General features: G+C 46.0%; 1 protein-coding gene across 4 annotated transcripts in view; it reads right to left on the bottom strand.

The window, feature by feature from the left end:
* Positions 1-682: 682 nt before the first annotated feature.
* The window catches only part of CCDC148 (coiled-coil domain containing 148), a 111,676-nt gene continuing 91,618 nt past the window's right edge, over positions 683-20,740 (bottom strand). For all 4 annotated transcript variants that reach the window (XM_035132036.3, XM_035132025.3, XM_060280036.2 and 1 more), the window contains exons 13-15: positions 16,265-16,382; positions 2,657-2,797; positions 683-1,840 (exon numbers count right to left, since the gene is read on the bottom strand). In XM_035132036.3, coding sequence (XP_034987927.1) covers positions 1,688-1,840; positions 2,657-2,797; positions 16,265-16,382 — 412 coding nt within the window. In that variant the 3' untranslated portion in view covers positions 683-1,687. The remainder of the gene's footprint in view (positions 1,841-2,656; positions 2,798-16,264; positions 16,383-20,740) is intronic.

Here is a 20,740-nt window from a genome sequence, read left to right as displayed (position 1 = left end):
CTTCCCAAAATTCCCCGTAGGGCTTTTCTATACAGTGGAGAACTAGCAAGTCAGAAAATGACTGAGAACAACTGAGTTAAATGGCATGATGTTGACCAGGACTTGGCTGTCAGCACAAACCAGGACAAATTGTGTTCAGTCATCAAGTCTGTTTAACTATGATTAAGCCCTGCTGGGACCTGCAGGGCTGTGCCTCTCAGCTACAATTGAATCCTCTGAGAAAATGGTAGTGCTGGGACTGACATTTGAAATGTGCCTGCACTGAGCTCTACAATTTATTTTTCCAGTCCCTTAAGTGAGGCTGCAAAATTTAGAAACACTGCATCAAAAAGATAGCTGTCACACAGAACCTTATAAAATACATTGTTGCATGGCATGTGTGTGTGTGTGTGTGTGTGTGTGTGTGTGTGTGTGTGTGTCTACATACACACACAAACACACAACTTGCCAAGACAGAACCTGCATCCAGTTCTTAATCCCACAAATAAATTGTTTGAACTGTGGCTAATTGGCAGGCTACAGATTTTATGCACCTTGTTTACATATCTTTCATATGCATGCTGCATAAGGTCTGGGAATGCTTTTAGTGTTATAAAATGAAATGAATTATCAAGTTCACTTTCATCTAGCAGAACAAACAGGGTTCTTTGCTGTGCCATAATAAAGACCCCCATAGCTGAAATGTTCTATCTAATTTTGTAATTTATTCTCAAGGGCTAATTTGCAAAATGAAATTGTTTGGATGATTGGTTTGCAGTAAACATGATGAATCAAATTGTCTGCCACAAGTGGAGTATAAGCTTATATTTCCATTTATAATAATAATCAAGCGAGAATAGGGCATATTGATAAAACTAGAATAGTCTCTCTCTTTTTGAAAAAAATAAAAAATCAAGTTATTCAACATGATGTGGGATACTACTGAGCGGGTGCTGCAAACCATTTTAGATTTTATGTGCAAAGTTTAATAAGCAAGCAAACCCAATCTGGAGGAAATATGCCTCAATAAAGACCTACCAGTAACTACATTTTGCTGTCCCTGTATTGTGGAATGTTCTACATGCAAGATGAAAAAGGACATAGCATTTGCATCTCCATAGATTCCTATTGGCTGGAAAGTTACTTCAAGGATAAAGGAGACATATGGTCAAAGGCAGTCAAAGGCTGCATACAGATGTATAACCCAGACTTTTCTGGTTCAAGTCCAACACTCTACTCCAGGAGTAGCCAATGTGCTACTCTCCAGATATTGTTGGACTTTCACTTCCATTGTCCTTGACTGACATGTGGTCCATTATCATGTGGCAGGTTCCATGTTGGCTACTCCGACTCTACTTCCTATCCCCGAAGCAAATAATTCTGTGGATTCCTACGTGGATGTGTCTCCAGCAGTTTTGCTTTGCAGATTTTCATCTAAAAGGATGATTTCACCTGAAATAATTAGACTTGAAGCTTCAGTAAACTGTGTTGCTAAGAATGTGCTGTTAGCAGAGCAGTGCTCAAGATTGTGGGGGAGTGTTAAAATGGTCTAATGAGCACTTCTTGGCAACACATTTTCACCAACGTGACTCAGCCACAATAACAGAACCCTTCACAACTTAGTATCCAACTTATTTCCTGAATTAAAATAGTTTATTCAAGATTCTTAATAGACTATTCCAAAAGATTCTGAATCTCTGATTAGTGCCTAGTTGTACATTTTAAAGACTACGGACTCCATGTCTTTCCTTGGAAGTTTGGGCGGAGGGATTTTAGGCAAAAGCTGTTGAGCGTAAAGTGTTTTATGTAGTCCAGCTTCTCGGAGAGCTAGCTCCACACGAACCCGGGTGTCGGAAATGATCTGTTAAAAAAGGGGAAAAAGAGGATGTTTGTATATATGAATCTGTAGGTACAGATTTTGAGCGAGTCATCTTGAAAGGAGCAGCTTTAATTCCATTGCCGTTTATTAAAAAGGCAACATATAACATACTAGCCTATCTGGTATTAGCCAAATGTGTATGGATAGTTTTGGATTACAGAAACATATACAACAGAATCTCCATATGACACATATGCCCAGATACTTCTGGGGAGTAGGGCGTGCATCTATTGAACAGCTATTGAACACAAAGGTCCCGAATATAGTGCATGGTAACATGCATTCAACTGTAGGTGCAAATTCAGGGCAGTTAAATCCCAAATCTGCCTTCCAATATCTTATTACAATGTTGTAATGTGCCTGTGTAGACAAATGTACATCTTCTAAGATGGCTGCTGCAGACTAAAAATATTGCAGCAGGCAGGCAACAATGGTGGTCAGAAGGAACTGGTAACAGGGCAAAAAGTCAGCAAGAGCCACAGTAGAGAAAGGTAGTACAGAAAAGTGCCTCCTTGATTTGAATTCGGGTGTTCAGACATCCTTAAACAAACACAAGACTCCAAGCACAGCTTAAATGCAGCTCTAGGGCTGAGCAAATCTGGCCTCATGCAAATGGGTTGACATTCTACCCTCTAACCCAATGAAGACTCCTAAAAATGGGGGGGGGGTCTTTATGTTTCAGATACCTATCTCCCACCTCCAGTGGTTTCCCATACAAAGCATAATTACTCCCTGCATTTAACCTTTTTGCTGTTGGTGTGGATGCGCGCATACACATCAGGCAGGATGGGCAACTACCTGGTCATTAGTGAATGTATGCAACTCAAACAGAGGCTTTAGCAGAACAAATTCTTCTTCTGTTCCAATGCCCATCCGAGCTTTAGATGCCACTGTGTCGGCCATCATTCTTGCAGGGTCAAACTCTGCAACAACAGCAACCTAAGAGAGATGTGGAAATTGTCAGCAGTGCAAATATTTTGTGCGACCCAACCTTAAGATCACACCTTCCTGTTTCCATGCAGTAGGTCCAGCAGACAAAGGACGCACCATTTGATCTTTTTCATCCTTCTTTCCATCTAGTTAGGAAGGTATGTGTGAGGGACAGGGGATATCGCGAAGTCCCTCCCCTCCTGAGTTCAAGCCCGTCCCCGAGCAAAGGGGAAAGCAGGGAGAGTTCCGATTCCAGTGGGGAAGCAGGAAGTCGTGTCCGAGGCTCAGGCAAGGTAGAGGAGCCAGGGTCCCAGGTGGGACAGGAAGGGGCAAGCAAGGGGGGAAGACCCATCCCCCCAACTCCAGAATTACGCAGGAAGAGGAGGGGCAAGAGGATGGGTCTGCCAAAGCTTTTGTGTTGGAGAAAGACGCGCCAAAAGCCATTAGGAGGTTCTGAAACCGACTGACCACATCACTCCGTGTAAATAGCAATGACTTGAGCACTGTAAATACGCAGCACCAATAAAAGAATAAAATGCAGAGCTGCGTGGCGTCGTTACTCTGAAGTAGTCCACTCCGGCCACCGTGACAGCAACCTCCTAATCATTTTTGGGCTACTTTGGAGTTGCCGGGATGAGCGTGTCAGAGGCGGAGAAGTGGCGGCAGATCGCGGAGCAAGCCCAGCTAGAACTGCAGCAGCTGTCGCTGCAGGCGCAGGGAGAATTGAAGGCAGCTAAAGAGGAGACTAAGAAGGTCCAGGACGACCGGCTACAACTTGCGGAACAGGTGAGAGAGCTTCAGGAAAAAGAGCAGCAATTAAGGGCGGTGGCGGTAGACCTCCAAAACAAGCTGGATGCAGAGAAAAACAAGGCGGGAGGGGCACCCCAAGTCCAAGTGCTGCCAGGAAGGAGAGCTGGGACCCTAGTTAGCAAGTTCAATGGAGACCCGAAGGAATTTCAAGGCTTTGAGACTGAGATTGTGTATGCTCTTGAGCTGCACCACGATGAGTTCCCTGATGATGAGCACAGAGTAGCGTTTATTGTGGAGCACCTTACCGGGGCAGCCAGGGAGTGGCTAAGACCGTTAATTGCAACAAGGAATCCTTGCATGAAGAATGTCAAACTATTTCTAGAAGGTTTGAAAACGATGTATTCGTCCGATAGTCATATGGACCAGACTAAGGAGGAACTTCATAATTTACGCCAAGGAAATATGACAGTTCGCGCGTATTGGGCGAAATTCACCATGCTGGTGCACAGATTGGGGTGGGAACTGGGGTCCCCCCCAATGCAAGCGGCGTTCTACTTGGGGTTGCATGAGGAGGTGAAGGATGAGCTCTCGAGAGGTCCAAAGCCCAGTGATATGGATCAGCTGAGCAAAGCGGCTCTGGCGGTGGGGGTGAGACAGGAATCCCGGTGGAGCGACAAACAAGCAACGCGCGCAAAGCGGGCTTGGTTCCCACGGTCGCAGGAGAAACCACTCCCCCAACAACCCTTTCAAGCCACGCCTGGGGCCAGCCAGGACCAGGAACCCATGCAGATTGATAGCGCGCGCGCGCGGGCTTTTCAAACCCCAGCGGCGCCAAGACGCAAGGAGGGAAAGGGCGGGAATTGCTTTCTCTGCAACTCCCCCCAGCATCTCGTCAGAGACTGCCCACATCGCAGGGAGTGGCAAGGAAGGGCGGGAACGGTGGTGCCCTCCCCCACTGACGCAGCACCACAGCAGGGAAACGGGAAAGCCTGGCTGCAGGAGACAAGGGGCAGCAGCCAGGCACAGTCAGCAGACAACAGCCCCAGCCCACCCACCCGCACAGAGAGGAGCAGAGCCAGCCCACCCCTCCCAGAGCAGGAGTGGTTCTAGAAGTCACGCTAACGCTCCCTAATGGCTATCCCCTGACAGTCCTTGCCTTAATTGACAGTGGTGCCTCAGCGAACTTCTTCTCGAGAAACTTTGCAGAAGAGCACCAGATCCAGCTTCTGCAGCTGGATTTTCCCCTTCACGTGGCAACCATTGACGGCAGAGAGCTGCTGGGGGGGGCCATCACTCATCAAACCCCCCCCATGAGAATGACGGTGGGAAGGCACTCAGAGACACTGGCATTCAACGTCACCACCATCTCAGACCCCCCCATCGTCTTGGGCATGAGCTGGCTGGCGCGCCACGACCCCTCCATCAGTTGGCACCAGAGATGCATCACTTTTGGATCGGACTTTTGCCTGGAACATTGCATGCAGCACCAACCAGGGGAGGGGCCTCCGATAGCCACGGTGGCCACCATGCACGTCAAAGGGGGTGAGGCGATACCCAAGCCGTACTGGGACCTGCAGGAGGTCTTCAGCGAAGCGGAGTCCGACCACCTACCCCCACACAGGCCTTTTGACTGCCAGATCAACCTGGTGCCAGGGGCAACTATACCCCCAGCCAAGCTGTACGCCATGTCAGACCAGGAACTGGAGGATCTGCGCGCTTTCATCGACAAGAACCTCAAGCGGGGGTTCATCAGAGAAAGCAAGGCAGCAGGGGGCAGCCCGGTCTTCTGGGTGGACAAGAAAGACACGCAACAGCGCCGCCTGGTGGTGGATTTTAGACGGCTGAATTCGGTGACAGAGCCAGTGGCTTTCCCCATGCCCAGAGTGGATGATCTCCTGACAGCAGCACGCAGGGGCAAGATTTTCACCAAGCTAGACCTGAGGGGGGCGTACAACTTGATCAGGATCCGGGAAGGCGATGAGTGGAAGACCACGATGTTCACGCCTCTCGGCTCTTTTGAATATCTGGTGATGCCCTTCGGTTTGCAAGGGGGCTCAGCATGCTTCCAGGCCTTCATGCACCACGTCCTGGGGTCCCTCCTCTTCAAGAACTGCCTGGTCTTTCTGGATGACATCCTTATCTATTCCAATGACCCAGTGCAGCATGTGAAAGATGTCAGGGAAGTGTTGCAGCGCCTGAAGGAGAACCACCTGTATGTGAAGCTGGAGAAGTGCAAGTTTCACACCAAGGAGGTGGACTTCCTGGGCTACAAGCTGTCAGACAAGGGGCTGGCGATGGACAAGGACAAGGTGCAGGCCATCCTGGACTGGCACAGCCCCAGGACGCGCAAAGATGCCCAACGCCTACTAGGCTTCGCCAACTTCTACAGGAAGTTCATCAAGAACTTCTCTCGCGTTACGGCTCCCATCACTGACTGCCTGAGAGGCAAGCAGAAGTTCAGGTGGACACCAGAGGCGCAAGCAGCGTTCGAAAGCCTCAAGAGGGTGTTCGCCTCGGACCAGAACCTGTTCCACGTGGTCCAGGACGCGCCCCTACGCATTGAGACAGATGCTTCTGAGAAAGCTGTGGGCGCCATTTTGTTGCAACTGGACACCAACAGGGAGTGGAGACCCTGTGCCTTCTTCTCCAGGAAGTTGACACAGCCCGAGCGCAACTACACCGTGTTTGACAAAGAACTTCTTGCGATCCACGCTGCGTTCAAACATTGGAGACACTTCCTGGTGGGCGCCAAGCACCCCATCCAGGTGTGCACAGACCACAAGAACCTGGAGTTCTGGAGAACTGCCAGGGTGCTCAACCAGCGGCAGATACGGTGGGCAGAGTTCTTCTCGAACTTCAACTTCTCCATACACTACATCCCGGGAGAGCAGAACGTCAGGGCGGATGCCCTCTCCCGCAAGCCAGAGTACATGGAGGAGGAGGAGCCACCAGCCCCAAGGCACATTTTCCCCCCGTCGGCATGGTCCTGCGGAGCAGCAGTGGTGAGCGAGGCAGAACTCACAGCACTGACGGCAGCGGATGACTTTGCCAACCGCATCTTCAGAGAACTGAGAGGGGGGAGGGAGCAGGCAAAAGACTTTGCAGAACGCAGAGGGCTGCTTTTCTACAAGGGGGCACTGTACCTGCCCACCACCCAGCTCAGACGTACGGTCCTCAAACAGATGCACGACAACCCAACGGCGGGGCATTTTGGAAGGGACAAGACCACTCACCTAGTCATGAGACACTTCTGGTGGCCAGGGGTGAGGGAAGATGTTCGAGACTATGTACGGGGCTGTGACACCTGCCAGCGGGCAAAGGTGGTCAGAGCAGCGCCACCAGGGTTGCTGGAGCCCTTAGCCACGCCACACAGGCCGTGGGAAGTGCTGTCCATGGACTTCATCACAGATCTGCCTTCTTCCCGGGGTAAGACCGCAGTGTTGGTGGTGGTGGACCTCATGTCCAAAATGTGCCACTTTATACCGTGTGCCAGGGCAGTCTCTGCAGAAGAGACAGCCAAACTGTTTGTTGATCACGTTTTCAGACTGCATGGATTACCTTTAAGGGTTATTTCGGATCGTGGCCGCCAATTTGTTTCCAGGTTCTGGCGGCGGCTCATGAACCTCCTGCAGGTGGAGGTCAGCTTGTCGACGGCTAGACACCCGCAGACCAACGGACAAGCGGAGAGGGTCAACGCCATTCTGCAGCAGTACCTGAGATGCTACGTCAGCCAGAGGCAAACGGACTGGGTGGATCGCCTGCCACTAGCAGAATTTGCCTACAACAATGCAGTGCACGTCTCCACAGGGGTGTCGCCCTTTAAGGCCAATTACGGGCGCGACCTCAGATCTTTCCCAGAGAGGGAGGGGGAGGAGGAGGAGGAGGGCCCACAGGCTGAGGATTGGGCAGAGGAACTGGAGACGGTGCACCAGCAGCTCAGAGAACACTTGGAGAGGGCCAAGGAAGCGTACAAAAAGGGGGCAGATCGCCACAGGCGACTAGGGGAGGTCATCAGGGTGGGGGACAAGGTGTGGTTGTCCTCGGAGGGCCTTCCCACCAGAGGGAGGTGCAAAAAGCTGGCACCCAAAAGGCTGGGCCCCTTCACGGTCACGCAACAGGTCAACCCGGTGGCATACAGGCTGGCACTGCCAGAGGACATGAGGGTGCATCCAGTGTTTCATAGATCGCTGCTGTCGCCGTACAGGGAAAGCAGCAGGCTCCGAGACAGCGAACAAACCCCCGAGGGAGGGGGGGAGAGGGAAGGCAGGGAGCAACTCAATGAGGCCACGGCCATCCTGGATTCAAGGTGGGGGGTGGGGGGACTGGAGTACCTCATGGCATGGGAGGATGCTCCACCGTCCCAGAATGAATGGGTCCCAGCCACTCAGATACAGGAGGAATTCTTGGTGGAAGAATTTCACGCCCTCTTTCCCCACAGACCCAAGCCCTGGCACATGGAAAGGGAGGGGGAGGAGGAGGAGGCACGGGAGAGCAGCTCACCATGGCGCTGGGAAGCGGAGTTTGAGGAACCAGAGGATGAGGTATGGGTGTCACCGAGATCCACCCAGTCAGAGGAAGGAGCAGATTGGCAGAACGTTTTTACCCCCACCAGCTCTGACGCCACGGACTTTTTGGGATTCCCGTCCGCCCAGGCGGAAGGGGGGGGCTCGCAGGACTGGGGGGAGGTATTCACACCAACGGGCTCGGAGAGCACTGAGTTCTTAGGCTTCCAGTCGTCACCGACACATGGGGGGGGCCTGGGGAGGGGTGAAGGAGAGCTTGGGAGGGGGGTGGATGTGAGGGACAGGGGATATCGCGAAGTCCCTCCCCTCCTGAGTTCAAGCCCGTCCCCGAGCAAAGGGGAAAGCAGGGAGAGTTCCGATTCCAGTGGGGAAGCAGGAAGTCGTGTCCGAGGCTCAGGCAAGGTAGAGGAGCCAGGGTCCCAGGTGGGACAGGAAGGGGCAAGCAAGGGGGGAAGACCCATCCCCCCAACTCCAGAATTACGCAGGAAGAGGAGGGGCAAGAGGATGGGTCTGCCAAAGCTTTTGTGTTGGAGAAAGACGCGCCAAAAGCCATTAGGAGGTTCTGAAACCGACTGACCACATCACTCCGTGTAAATAGCAATGACTTGAGCACTGTAAATACGCAGCACCAATAAAAGAATAAAATGCAGAGCTGCGTGGCGTCGTTACTCTGAAGTAGTCCACTCCGGCCACCGTGACAGTATGCAAGAAAACATGTTAAAGCAGAAAAGGAGGAAGACGGTATGTTTGAAGAATGAAAGTTATGGAATTGATAAGGAAGTTCTTTCTTCTAGAAATGTCATTGCTTGTCAGAATAAATCAACCAATGATTTCATACCTACAATGTTCAAGTGTCCCCAAAGCCACATCCAGTTGGTCCAGAAGAATACCATACTTGAGGGTACTGAAAGCTGCTAAGCGGCCCAGAAACACAAACAGGAACAAACCCTTCCTGTTCAACTACCTAGTGTAGATAGTCTTCCTGGGTCAACAAGGCTATCTCAGTCCTGAATATGTGCTGGAAACCAAACTGAAATGCATATAGGTAATAAGTATTATCCAGAAACCTTTGCAGTTGAGGAACTACCACACTCATAAGCACCTTATCCTAAAAAAGAGACTAGCTGGAAATTATCCAGCACAGTGAGATATAAAGGGATTTAACAAGGGCTTTTATATAGAGATCCCATCATGACTAGCATTAAACCCACTGGAACTTCATTCTCTTTCAAGGAAGCATTTACCCCATATTGTACCTATTAGCCAGGCCTCCTCTGGCTACACCTTTAGGTGCCTGGAGGAGCAAGAATGAAGCACAGAAGTGATTGGCTTTACTCCTCCACTCCCTCGCACCACACAAATTGCAAATTATACATAAAAAGCAGCTGGTAATAAAACTATCATCACTGTAGCATCTGTGGGATAACGAGACTCATATAACCAACATGCTTAAGTGTAATTAATGCATGAAGGGGTTGAGATCATAAGAGTAAGCTGTCCTGCCAGGCTTAGCATGGGTTACTCCCCCTCACCTTGGGAGGAACGTATTGTTGTACCTTAGTCTACTTGATGAACTCAGTGGATGAAGAGGCTAAGTTGGTTGCTGCAGCTTAGCCACATGGCTCTCACAAGCCATTCTTGTGTTCCTATACCAATAATTTAGGAACTTTTACCACTTTGGAACTAAACTAAGTTTTATTGCGACTTTACTGACTGGTGTATGGAAAAGCACACGAACCTGACCTTTGGAGACTTTGCAAATAAATGAATTTTTAACTTACTAAACATGTGGTATTTTCCTACACTGGGGGAAGAGGGAAGTTTTGGGACTCACAAGGGCATATTTTTAAAGGTCTAACAGCCTGTATTTCCACACTTTACTTTGCTGCATATTTTGTGATTTTAAATCTCTGTTGAGGTTCTCTCAAGAAAGATTACGGTACTTGCCCCAAGCTTGGATCTTGACATCCAAGGAATTCTCCTTTTATACCTATTTTTTCCTTGAACCAATAGCATCATGGCTGGAATGGATGGAAGCAATATTATATGCAAAGTACTATTTTGATCATGAAATAGGGGGACACCGATTGTACCACTTGGTGATATGCCATTTTTATGACTTTCTATTGGGGAGGGGTGGGGTTATGTTGCTCCCCTCCACAGATTTAAATAACAGAAGGACGTCACAAGGCTGAGTGTGCCACCTTTGCCACTGCTGAACCCAGTGGCCACAATCTTCCATAATCCATGCACTCAAGAGTGTGTTAGAAATGGCTCTATGTGCATATTGATGTACTCGCATAGCTTTCCTCCATGTGAGGTGGGATCCTGGACCACTCCTCGTGTGTAAGAGGACTATGAACACACATTGGCCAGACATATCAGTGGTAGAGACCAGAGGCAGATTTCTGGCAGCGTGACCGGTTCAGTTACACTGGGCATGGAGCCTTAAGAATGCCATAACTGTTAATTAGAATGGAGCTTGAGAGGCAGGGAACACCAAATTTTGGCATCGCACAGGGCGCAGCTGAAATTTGAGACCCCCAATGCCCACCAACTGCAGGAACAAGGCTAGTCCACACAGTCCCATGAGGCCATCAAGTCTTATTTCAGTGCACTGAAATAGTTTTCTGAACCTTCTCTGTAGTGATGGCCCTTTGGCCATTCTGGAAAAAGACGCCTTTGAACTAATTGAACTAATGAAATAATGTAACATAAAGGAAGCCTCATATATCAAACACAAAGAAAAAAAAATCCAAAACTAGCTAGGCAAGCTTTTAAGAGCCAGCTCTTGCAGATTCAGTCACATAGCCGGGATTTGTCCATCCAAAATGGCTTCCGGCTGGAATTTCTGGAAGTTGCTTAAAATTAACTGCACCCACTGGAAAAACTCAATCCTTATTTTGGGTCAACCCACATAGCCATTTCAACTGTGGGGTCTACCAAGAACTGATACTAGCTGTTCTTTATGTGTCCTTGGCATTCCAAAGTAAACATGATTATATAGCAAACATGATGATATAGCAAAACGTAGCTTCCTTTACCTCAGATGGTTCATCTATTCAGATATTTCAGTTATTCATACAACACTAAGGGTGAACAGGGAGCAGCTTTCTGTAAAAGCCCTTTTATCGAATAAAAGTGAACAGGAAAGCAGACTGATGGCAGCTGATAACTTCCCTTTTATGTATGGGTTTTATTTGATGAGTCACTTTAGAGGTTCATAGGATTGAGCATTCACCACAGGAAGGCTGGGGGAAAAGCTAACAAGCAGACTGGCTTAACTCTTTAGCTAAGGCAGCCTTTACCAATCTGCTGTCTTCCTTATGTTTTGAACTACAACTCCCATAAGCCCCAGCCAGCGTGGTGGCATTGGGTGGGGCTGGTGGGAGTTGTGATTCATAGCATCTGGCGGACACCAAGTTGGCAAAGGCCAAGCTAAGGTTTTGCCCATTTCATATCCCTTCCTTCCACATTTATCTTTTTTTATGTTCCTTGGACGCAGAACTAAAGAAATTCTGAATATTAAACGGCAGATAAGCACCTGAAATAAAAGCACCAGAAGGCTTGCATGATTCTCGCTCAGTGCTGCCATACAAACTCACTTCTGCAGCACAAGTCTGCAACAAATTATTGTTTGTTTGCTAGTTTAAAAACGACTTGTTCCCTTTGCATTGTATCCCAAACACTCCTGCAATAATGCCACATCTGAAAGGAGCTACACTGAATATAGAGTAATTTAAAAGATGAGTTGTGGATCTTTTATATGCCTCTGGAACCTGAAAAATAACCTTTTACAAAATCACACCACTTGAGAGGGGTCTTTTATAGTTGCTGTGTGGAGACTAACATCATATAATTTCAACATGCAAACTGACCCTGGATTTGCCAGCCTCAAAACACCAGCTCTGCCTTTCTCCTCAAGATGCACTATGCACCAAATTGCTGAGACAGTTTTTACGCTGCAGAATGTGTTGTCATTCAGTATATGTAGACATAGGCTAATGGTGTTTTTTTGGGGTGGGGGTGGGGGACCCAGCAAGAGCCCTGAGTATAAATCAATCTGAAGTAGAGCACGGTTGCTGACATATCTAATCAAGTGACTAATGCAAGAAAAAACACTGAGGAGCAAGCCAGGGAGCAGCTTGGATGTGGCTTTTTCTTCCGGAAACAGATCCTGTTTGTATCAGTTTGAAGTCGCAGATAAGAGGATGGCATCATGGGGACCAAAACATAGATCAATACTGTAAAGCCTGCCAATTGCAAGGGGACAATGAACAGCAAAGGCACAATTCAGTTGTGACGAAAACTGCAAGTCAATTAACCGGTGAGAATAATAACTGCAGGTTTAAAATGTGGGTTCTTATTGAAGTAGTGTCTTGTGAAAGGATGCTTAGCAGGAAAAGAATTCATTTAAAATTGTCTGTGGTGGTTGTTTCTTTTTATCTAAGCGATGCAGTCAACCTTAAAGCAATTTGTTATGTTTTCGTGAGATATACTGTAGTTTTGTTATACTGCAAATGACCATAATTTTTCCATCTATAAGACGCCCCCATGTATTGTAGTGTTGGGGGGGGACTCCAAATGTATAAGACGCCCCCCTATTTGGGGGGACTCCAAATTAAGAAAACACCCCCTCATCACTACGCATGTATAAGACGAGCCCCAATTTTAAACCTTTTTTTTGGGGTTAAAAAAAACCCTAGGAAAAATACACGGAAAAATATGGTAATTTTAAAAACAAGGGAATGAACACACTATTAGACAAATGGTTCTGTTGGACCACTAGCTTATTGACCAGTGTAACTGATCTAGCACAAGAAGACCCTCCCCGCAACCCTCTGATCTGGCCCTAGAACCCAAGATTCTTCCTAGTACTGCTGCACCTGCAGAAGCCATAGTTGCTGCTGTGCCTGCACATATTCCCTGCCCAAGCATAGTTCAGATGTGCCCTGCAAAATTTTAATAACATGCTCAGAATGGAGGCTAAGCAGTTATCTATTTGGAGGGCAGGACTGCTGTCAGTTCTACCCATGGGATCCCCACAGGGCCTTAGCCAGGACACTCTTTGCCTCCTGGCAAAAAATGGCACTCATAAACTACAACTAGATCAGTATTTAATCAACCACATCCTACGACTTCAAAAGGCAAACCTCATTGGGGGGCGGGGCAGGAATCAAAACCACGCCAATGCTTTTGGCAAATTAACATTTTGCAGCAACTCGCTTGGTGAGTTTCCCCCTACGAGTGGGCTAGGGCCTGATGAATAAACACCTTCCAAAACAAAGAAACAGTGTAATATTTTAAAAAGTGAAAGGCAATTTCAAGCCAAAGCCCATTGATTTCCCACCCTGCCCTGCACAAGACATATTGCAGACCTGGGACAATGTGGTGACTCCAGCTGAAAATAGAAATTGAGTCATGATCTGAAAGGAGTAACACCAAGAAACACATTTACAGTCCAGCAAATTCATAAAAAGGCTGGGGGAAAACCAAACGAGATCTACTTTAACTTGTTTGAAAAAAGATCAGAAAAAATACTCCTGACAAATACAAAAAGAATGCAGTCATCTTAGGTCAGGAAAGAAGAAACTAGGCACTGCATGCTGTTATACACTCAAATGGCTGGAATGAATCTTAACTTCTCCATCCAGCTTTTGAAATATTACAGGGAGGTGGACTTTGTCTGGCTTATTTACAAAAACATTTGTGGTCAAAACAGCAGTCAATGAGCCTGGCCTATTCAGCTCAAAGTAATTTAAGCGGCCAACACTTTCCCAGGTGTAAGTACCCGTAAGTTCACATATAAAAGCGGGATTTATAATAGCTTTGTTACTGATTTATGCTTGTTGAGTTCAGCCTCCATAACTATCTGGTCCACAGTCATATAAACAGGTATGCTGGACCAAGCTCTCTGTATCCCCAGCTGTATGTTATGTTCAACACAGAAATTGTAGTACATTTTCCTGCATCTTCTCGCTTGGTTCACAGTCACAAGTGAAGTGGCAGGCAACTTCCGTCTATTACTAGGCAGTCTCCTACCAATCAGCAACATTATTTTGGTTTCATTTCAATGCACGCCTCCTTGAGAGTAAGTTCCACTGACCGCAGTGGAATTTACTTCTAAGTAAACATTAAGAGAATTGTGCTCTCGGGCATTTAATTCTGGCACAGTTCAAGTAACTGGGTTTACTGGAAGAATGAGAGGAACATGTTTCTTGCAGAGAAGTTAAGCTTCCTACCAGTTATCCTCCTTTTTCAGAAAGTATAAATGCTGCCAAACCAAAATATTAAATTCAAGAACTAACCAAAACTATTAATTGTGTGTTTTAATGCCATTTGCATCTCCACACATCATTCAAGCACTCTGTAGTGACTACAACAAGCTTTCAAACTGTTGGGGTGGAGACTCATTCTGGTTTGAAGTCTCAGCAGTTGCAGAGCAGCACCTGCAACTACAAATGCTCTAGGTGGAAAACCATGCCAAAGGAAATCCTGGGGAACATGTCTGAATTATGCTGGTGACAGCTGAGAGCTAGTACGGCAGTTTAGTATCCGAAGGATGAATAAAATCCATGATGTCAGACTTCCATTTTAGGTGAGAAGAGGGGACGATGCAGAAGTTAATAGGAAATCACAAAATTATTTCCCACCCATACAAATGGTTACGTTAAAAATGACATAATGATGCAAGAATATTGAAAGGCTGGACTAATCTGTGCTGCTGAAAGTTTATGGACATTTTAAAGTTACCTTTCAGCCTTCATTCCTTTTTCCCCACTTTCAACACTGTAAGACTTGCTCCATTAGATAAGATAGATAGATGGACCATAGCTGCCAAGTTATCCCTTTTTTAAAGGGATTTTCCCTTATGCTGAATAGGCTTCCTCGCGAGAAAAGGGAAAACTTGGCAGCTATGAGATGGACACCTGCTATGTTCTCAGACACGTCTCCTCGCTATGTGCCCATATGCCCAACCCCAATTCAATTTCAGACCCAGGTGAGGGGAAATGATTAAAGCCCTCTACCAACCCATTCAAGGCTCCCAATCCATATAAGGGCCCCTTCACTGGCGATTTGTGTAAAAAATTCCTGGCACTTAAAGGCATAGATACAGAGATAATCTGGATTGGTTGAAGGTAGGAGAACATGGTGCAAAACATTCCCTGTCCATTTTATCAAGGTACCATAATTTTTTGTGTAAAGGTAAAGGGTAAAGGGACCCCTGACCCCTGACCATTAGGTCCAGTCGTGACCGACTCTGGGGTTGCGCGCTCATCTCGCATTATTGGCCGAGGGAGCCGGCATATAGCTTCCAGGTCATGTGGCCAGCATGACAAAGCCACTTCTGGCAAACCAGAGCAGCACACGGAAACGCCGTTTACCTTCCCGCTGTAGCGGTTCCTATTTATCTACTTGCATTTTGACGTGTTTTCGAACTGCTAGGTTGGCAGGAGCTGGGACCAAGGAACGGGAGCTCACCCCGTCACAGGGATTCAAACCGCTGACCTTCTGATCAGCAAGCCCTAGGCTCAGTGGTTTAACCCACAGCGCCACCTGGGTCTTTATTTTGGGGGACTCAAAATTAAGAAAATGGGGGGAGATTGCCCCCATGTATAAGACTACCTCCCCCTTTTAACATTATTTTTTAGCAGAAAAACCCTAGTCTTGTACACAGAAAAGTATGGTACTTTCCACTTAGTGGGTAGATACTTATCTACTGCTGCTCTTTCTCATATTAACAAAAAGAAACTGAAAATGTGGGGTGATCATAGTGTGTGGAAATTATCTTCTAGAAAAGCCTATTAGACCCAAAACACATGGTGGAGGGGGGCACACTATGGGTGGAATTCACCTAGCAGACCTCATCAACAGGCTGCCTGAATGACCTGTGGGAACCCCCAGAACAGTACATGGGGTAAGGGTAAGGGGTATCATTCTATCTGGCAAATTGTTCTGCTTGCACAGATGCAATGTCTGTAATGGTGCAGTGCTGAATTCTACCCCAAGACTATTTTTAGATTTCACTGATAACAGCTTCTGCTGCATGCATTAATCTAGCAATGATCATGCACAGATACAAACCAAACAGCGAGTGATGAAACTAAGGTAAAAAGATTGAGAAGCCCCTTTTTCATGTCTTGAGAGACTGCTATTTCAAATTACACATAAAAAGACTCAGGTTATACAATTTAAAAGATACCTGTTGCCTGAGAGCATCAAGACGTCTCTTCCTTTCTTCTTCTTCATGGGCTTCTTTGAGTATTGCTTCTCTTTTCTCCATCAAGCGCTCTTCCAAAAGCTTTTGTCTAAACTGAACTCTTTGAACAGGAAAACATGAAGTCAATGATCTGTCTTCTAATACTATTTAATAGTTTTATGTGGGAACGGATTGGGGGGGGAAATTTAATTCAGTTCACATTTAAAGGAGAACATATCAAATCTGCACTTTTCGAAACAATATGAGAAGCAAAATATGAGCAGGCATCCTTCAAACTTGAATTTTGCGATGTAGTTCTCCAACTAAATCATGTTCACAAGGGGCAATTGCTTGCAAAAATTTGTACATTAGTCAAAACTGAAAACAAAAATATGTGTATTAGGAGAATTGCATACTAAAGTGCTGATGAATTTCTATGACAATTTTTTTTATAAAAAAAATGCTCCAGAAATGGAGAGGAATGAATTTAAGATTTAAAAAATGAGAAATTGGAAGAACCAAGGTTGACAGATCCTTCCAGATCCCTAATTAGGAACAATTAAAATCTTATTCAGAAGCAACAATTGAATCAATACTTTTCTTAGATTTGGGTGTGTAGAGTGAGTGTTCTAAATTTGGTAAAAGGTTCAAAATCACATATGGATGCCGACAATCCCAGATAAATTGTGTGAATGTCAAAATAAATAGCTGATTATTCTATTTGGGCAGCTTTCAACAATTACAGATATAGTTCTTAGTTTCTGAAGTGATTAGTATTCATTGACCTTGCATCACTGTACTAAATTCACTAAGAAGAGCTGAAAGAATGACGGCTGCATCTTCTCAATATTTTTCACATTCTTAATAGCCATTCTTATTGTTTTCTGTTGTAATCTACTTTGTTAGCAATGTCCTGTTTGGAAATGAATCTTGAGACTGATGGAAGTAATGTTAGAAGGATTTTTTTTCAAGATTAACTCTTGACATCTGTAGATCATTACAAAAGCAAGAAACTGACTGTGTACAGATGATTGCTTTTCAGATACATGGATGCAATATTTGGACACCTATCATAGACTGAGGGCTGGCTCATAGCAATAATGTGGTTACAGGTAGGTAGCCGTGTTGGTCTGGATTGAAGTAAAATAAAAAAATTCCTTCAGTAGCACCTTAAAGACCAACTAAGTTTTTATTTTGGTATGAGCTTTCGTGTGCATGCACACTTCTTCAGATACCGTGTTTCCCCCTTTTTAAGACACCGTCTTATTACTTTTTTTTCTCAAAAAACCACAGGGTGGCTTATTTTTGGTGGGATGTCTTACTGGTACCGGTATTTTTATTACGAGTCTGAGGGAAGGGAGGTGTGTGCGTCCCTGGTGCAGCCCTCTCTCCCCGGCCCTGGGATGTTCGCGAAGGGCTGCTCTCTCTCTCCTCCAAGGTGGGGACTCACTTAATAGCAATCTGCTACACTGGAGCTTCTTAAATCTAAACCAGTATAATGGAATCTATCTGTGTGATACAGTCCTAGCAGTAGCCTATACCTAAAGCAAGTAAGGATCTCTACCAGCCAGCTGCCCAAGACTGCAAGACTGTCTGAAGTTCCAACAACATAGCACTTTGCAGTGCTATCACTGATAGCAAAGAAGCTACCTGCTGAGAACAAAGAAGCCAGCTAAGCAGCAATTAAGATTGCTGACTTGGTAAATGGTAGCAATTGAGAAGCAATTGAGCCAGCGAGGTGAGGAAGCACGTGTTGTTAGGACCGGCAGTTTAACTTTTGTGTAAAGCAGCGTTTAGCAGCTCCTTTTAGCAGCTCGCAAACAGCGAAGGAAAAAGTCCTTAATAAATAAATAAAAGTCCCCAAGGCAAGGACTGCGATCCAGACTACTTACAAATCCTTAAAGGGGCAGCTCCACAGACAACCAAGCAGCATAAGGTAGAAAGAAAACTGCAGCAGGATTTTTAAAAGGCTGCTTTATGCCCGGTAAAAGCAATGAGACAACAATCAGACACGGGAGATTCCCGTTAAGAGGAAATCAACGTGCATTGAATGGAAGAGAATTTAGGGAAAGGTGGGGGGAAGCGAGAGGTGGGCTGTGTGTGTGTGTGTGTGTGTGTGTGTGTGTGTGAGAGAGAGAGAGAGAGAGAGAGAGAGAGAGAGACACGCAGGGGGGGGGGAGAGAGACAGACGTGCGCACGGAGGTCTCTCCCTAAAAGGGAAAACAGCCTTTGCATTCTTCAATCGCCCCTCTTTTCTTCCTCGTGCCTTCATCTCCTCCCCACCCCACTTTTCTCCCCTTCACCAAGTAGAGCTTACACAGCTTGGCTAAAAAAATTATTTTTGGATCTTTTTATTTAAAAAAATGCTCTCAGAAACGGGGAAGGGAAATCACAAGGCTTCGGCAGCCAGCAGCTACGGCTGTTCGGTGCATTTTTACAAGCTTTTAAAGGAAATACGTGTCTGTGGAGCGACAGCAAAATGGGGAGAGATTTTTAAGGGGGGAGTTGGCTGGCAGGAGGGGGGTTATTGCTAGTGGGTGAAGGGTCTATCAGTATGTCTTATTTTCGGGGTATGGCTTGTATCGCGCAATTGCTTAGAAATCCTGCTATGGCTTATATAATGACTACGTCTTAAAAAAGGGGAAACACGGTACCATTCTTCAGATACCTGAAGAAGTGTGCATGCACACGAAAGCTCATACCAAAATAAAAACTTAGTTGGTCTTTAAGGTGCTACTGAAGCAATAATGTGGACCAAGTTGTAATCTGATGAAATGGGAGAGCATCTCTGGGCCCCCAGAAGTACAGGATTGTGTGACAAAAGTTGCCAGAAGTTCATGGTTGCGTAACGGGGAGACAAGACACAAGGGCAATCTGAGGACTGCAAACATGTCAGTTGTGTAGGTATGCCTTATACACCTGGAGGAACATCATAATGGCATTGCTTAGCACACTTTTTCGTATGGTCTACAAAGGTTTTCTTATACCCTGAAATAATGTTGTTCCTTCTGCTTCAAAGAAATCTCCCAGTGTGAGAGTGAAGCATAATTAGACCTTTCCTTCCCCCCATGCCAGTTTTAACTAAGTATTATGGTTAAGTAACATTAAAAAAATAAATACCAAGTTGAATAATGAGCTTAGTTTACTGGTTTCAGTATTGCCACCTTTTGAGGCACTGAGAATACACATTCATGTAATTTCCGATAAGCATAATTTCATTAAAATGGCTTACAGATTGTGTCTCATACATATTTAACAGAAAATTTTGGGACCATGTTTATTGTAAGAGCTTTAAAATATCATTATGGACATGTTTATAATATGTACAATATTTCACTAAGAAAGCTCTTCCCTATTTTGACTCAAATAAATATTCATAGAGGTACAGCAAAAGGGAAACGCTGATATCAGTCAAAGAGAAAATGAGAGATTCAAGAAAGCTTTTCCATTGCCATCGCTGATCATTCTGCTTCTGTGGGATGTTCGAGAATTTGGATCAAATGATTAAGACTCCAGTTTTGCATACCTACCTTAATGTATCTCAATCAATTACTGCTGGTTGGGTAACCTTTTCTGTTGAGGGCTATATCTCCTCAACAGAAATACAGAAATGCATGCTGGTAATAGGTAATGCTGAAACCAGCAGTGGGCTGGGGCAGAGCCAAAAAGTGGGCAGAGGCAAGAAGAGTCTGCCATCACTGAGCAGAGACTATGTGGAAGCTGTATAGTCCATTAGGGCAAGCTAAACACCTCTCTATCAACCTCAGTCTTGATTCCTCCAAACCCACCTTCTTGCTTTTTAACAGCCCTTGTAGAAATCAGCAGGGAGGAGGTTAGGAGCAAAAGTAACATTAGTTAGCCCTACCTGCCAATGACTCTAGCTCCACCTACTGCTGACCTCCTTGCCTTTCACTCCACCAGTCCCAATGGGCACCAGCCAACATTGCGAGGAAAGGAAGATCAGAGACTCTTACTAGCAAGAGACAGAAGGAATGGCGAGGCAGCAGCTGCTAGAGTTTGCACCACATATGTGTGCAGCTGCCAAACTGGGTAAGAGTGCCCAGCATGAGCAATGATGTCAGTTTCCATTGCTGCCTCATATCTCCTACATATATGAAATCCATTCCACCACTGCTCAATAACAGTGGTGACTTCTTCCTGCCCCTCGCGTACCACCTTACCAGCTGCTGCTAAGTTCAGCCTCTGCTCCTACCTAATACGATTCATTGTTTCCGAAACTAGATTTTGAAAAATAACCTATTAAACACGTCTGCAATCTCCCCAAAGCAATACATGGGATTACTTAGAACTGTAGTCAATAGTGCCTATTTATGGCTTCTAACACTTTCCTATACTCTTCAATTTGTTAAGAATGTTTGGCAAGTGCATACATCAAAAGGCTGGCGCTTGATGTGATACTATAAGCTGCAGCAATGAAAGAGACTTTGATTTTCTTTGCCCAGAGAGCACTCCCCAGAC

This window comes from Zootoca vivipara, chromosome 1 (genome assembly GCF_965207765.1).
Source record: "Zootoca vivipara chromosome 1, rZooViv2.hap1.1, whole genome shotgun sequence".
Taxonomy (NCBI): Eukaryota; Metazoa; Chordata; class Lepidosauria; order Squamata; family Lacertidae; genus Zootoca; species Zootoca vivipara.
This window is presented reverse-complemented; position numbering and strand designations above follow the sequence as displayed.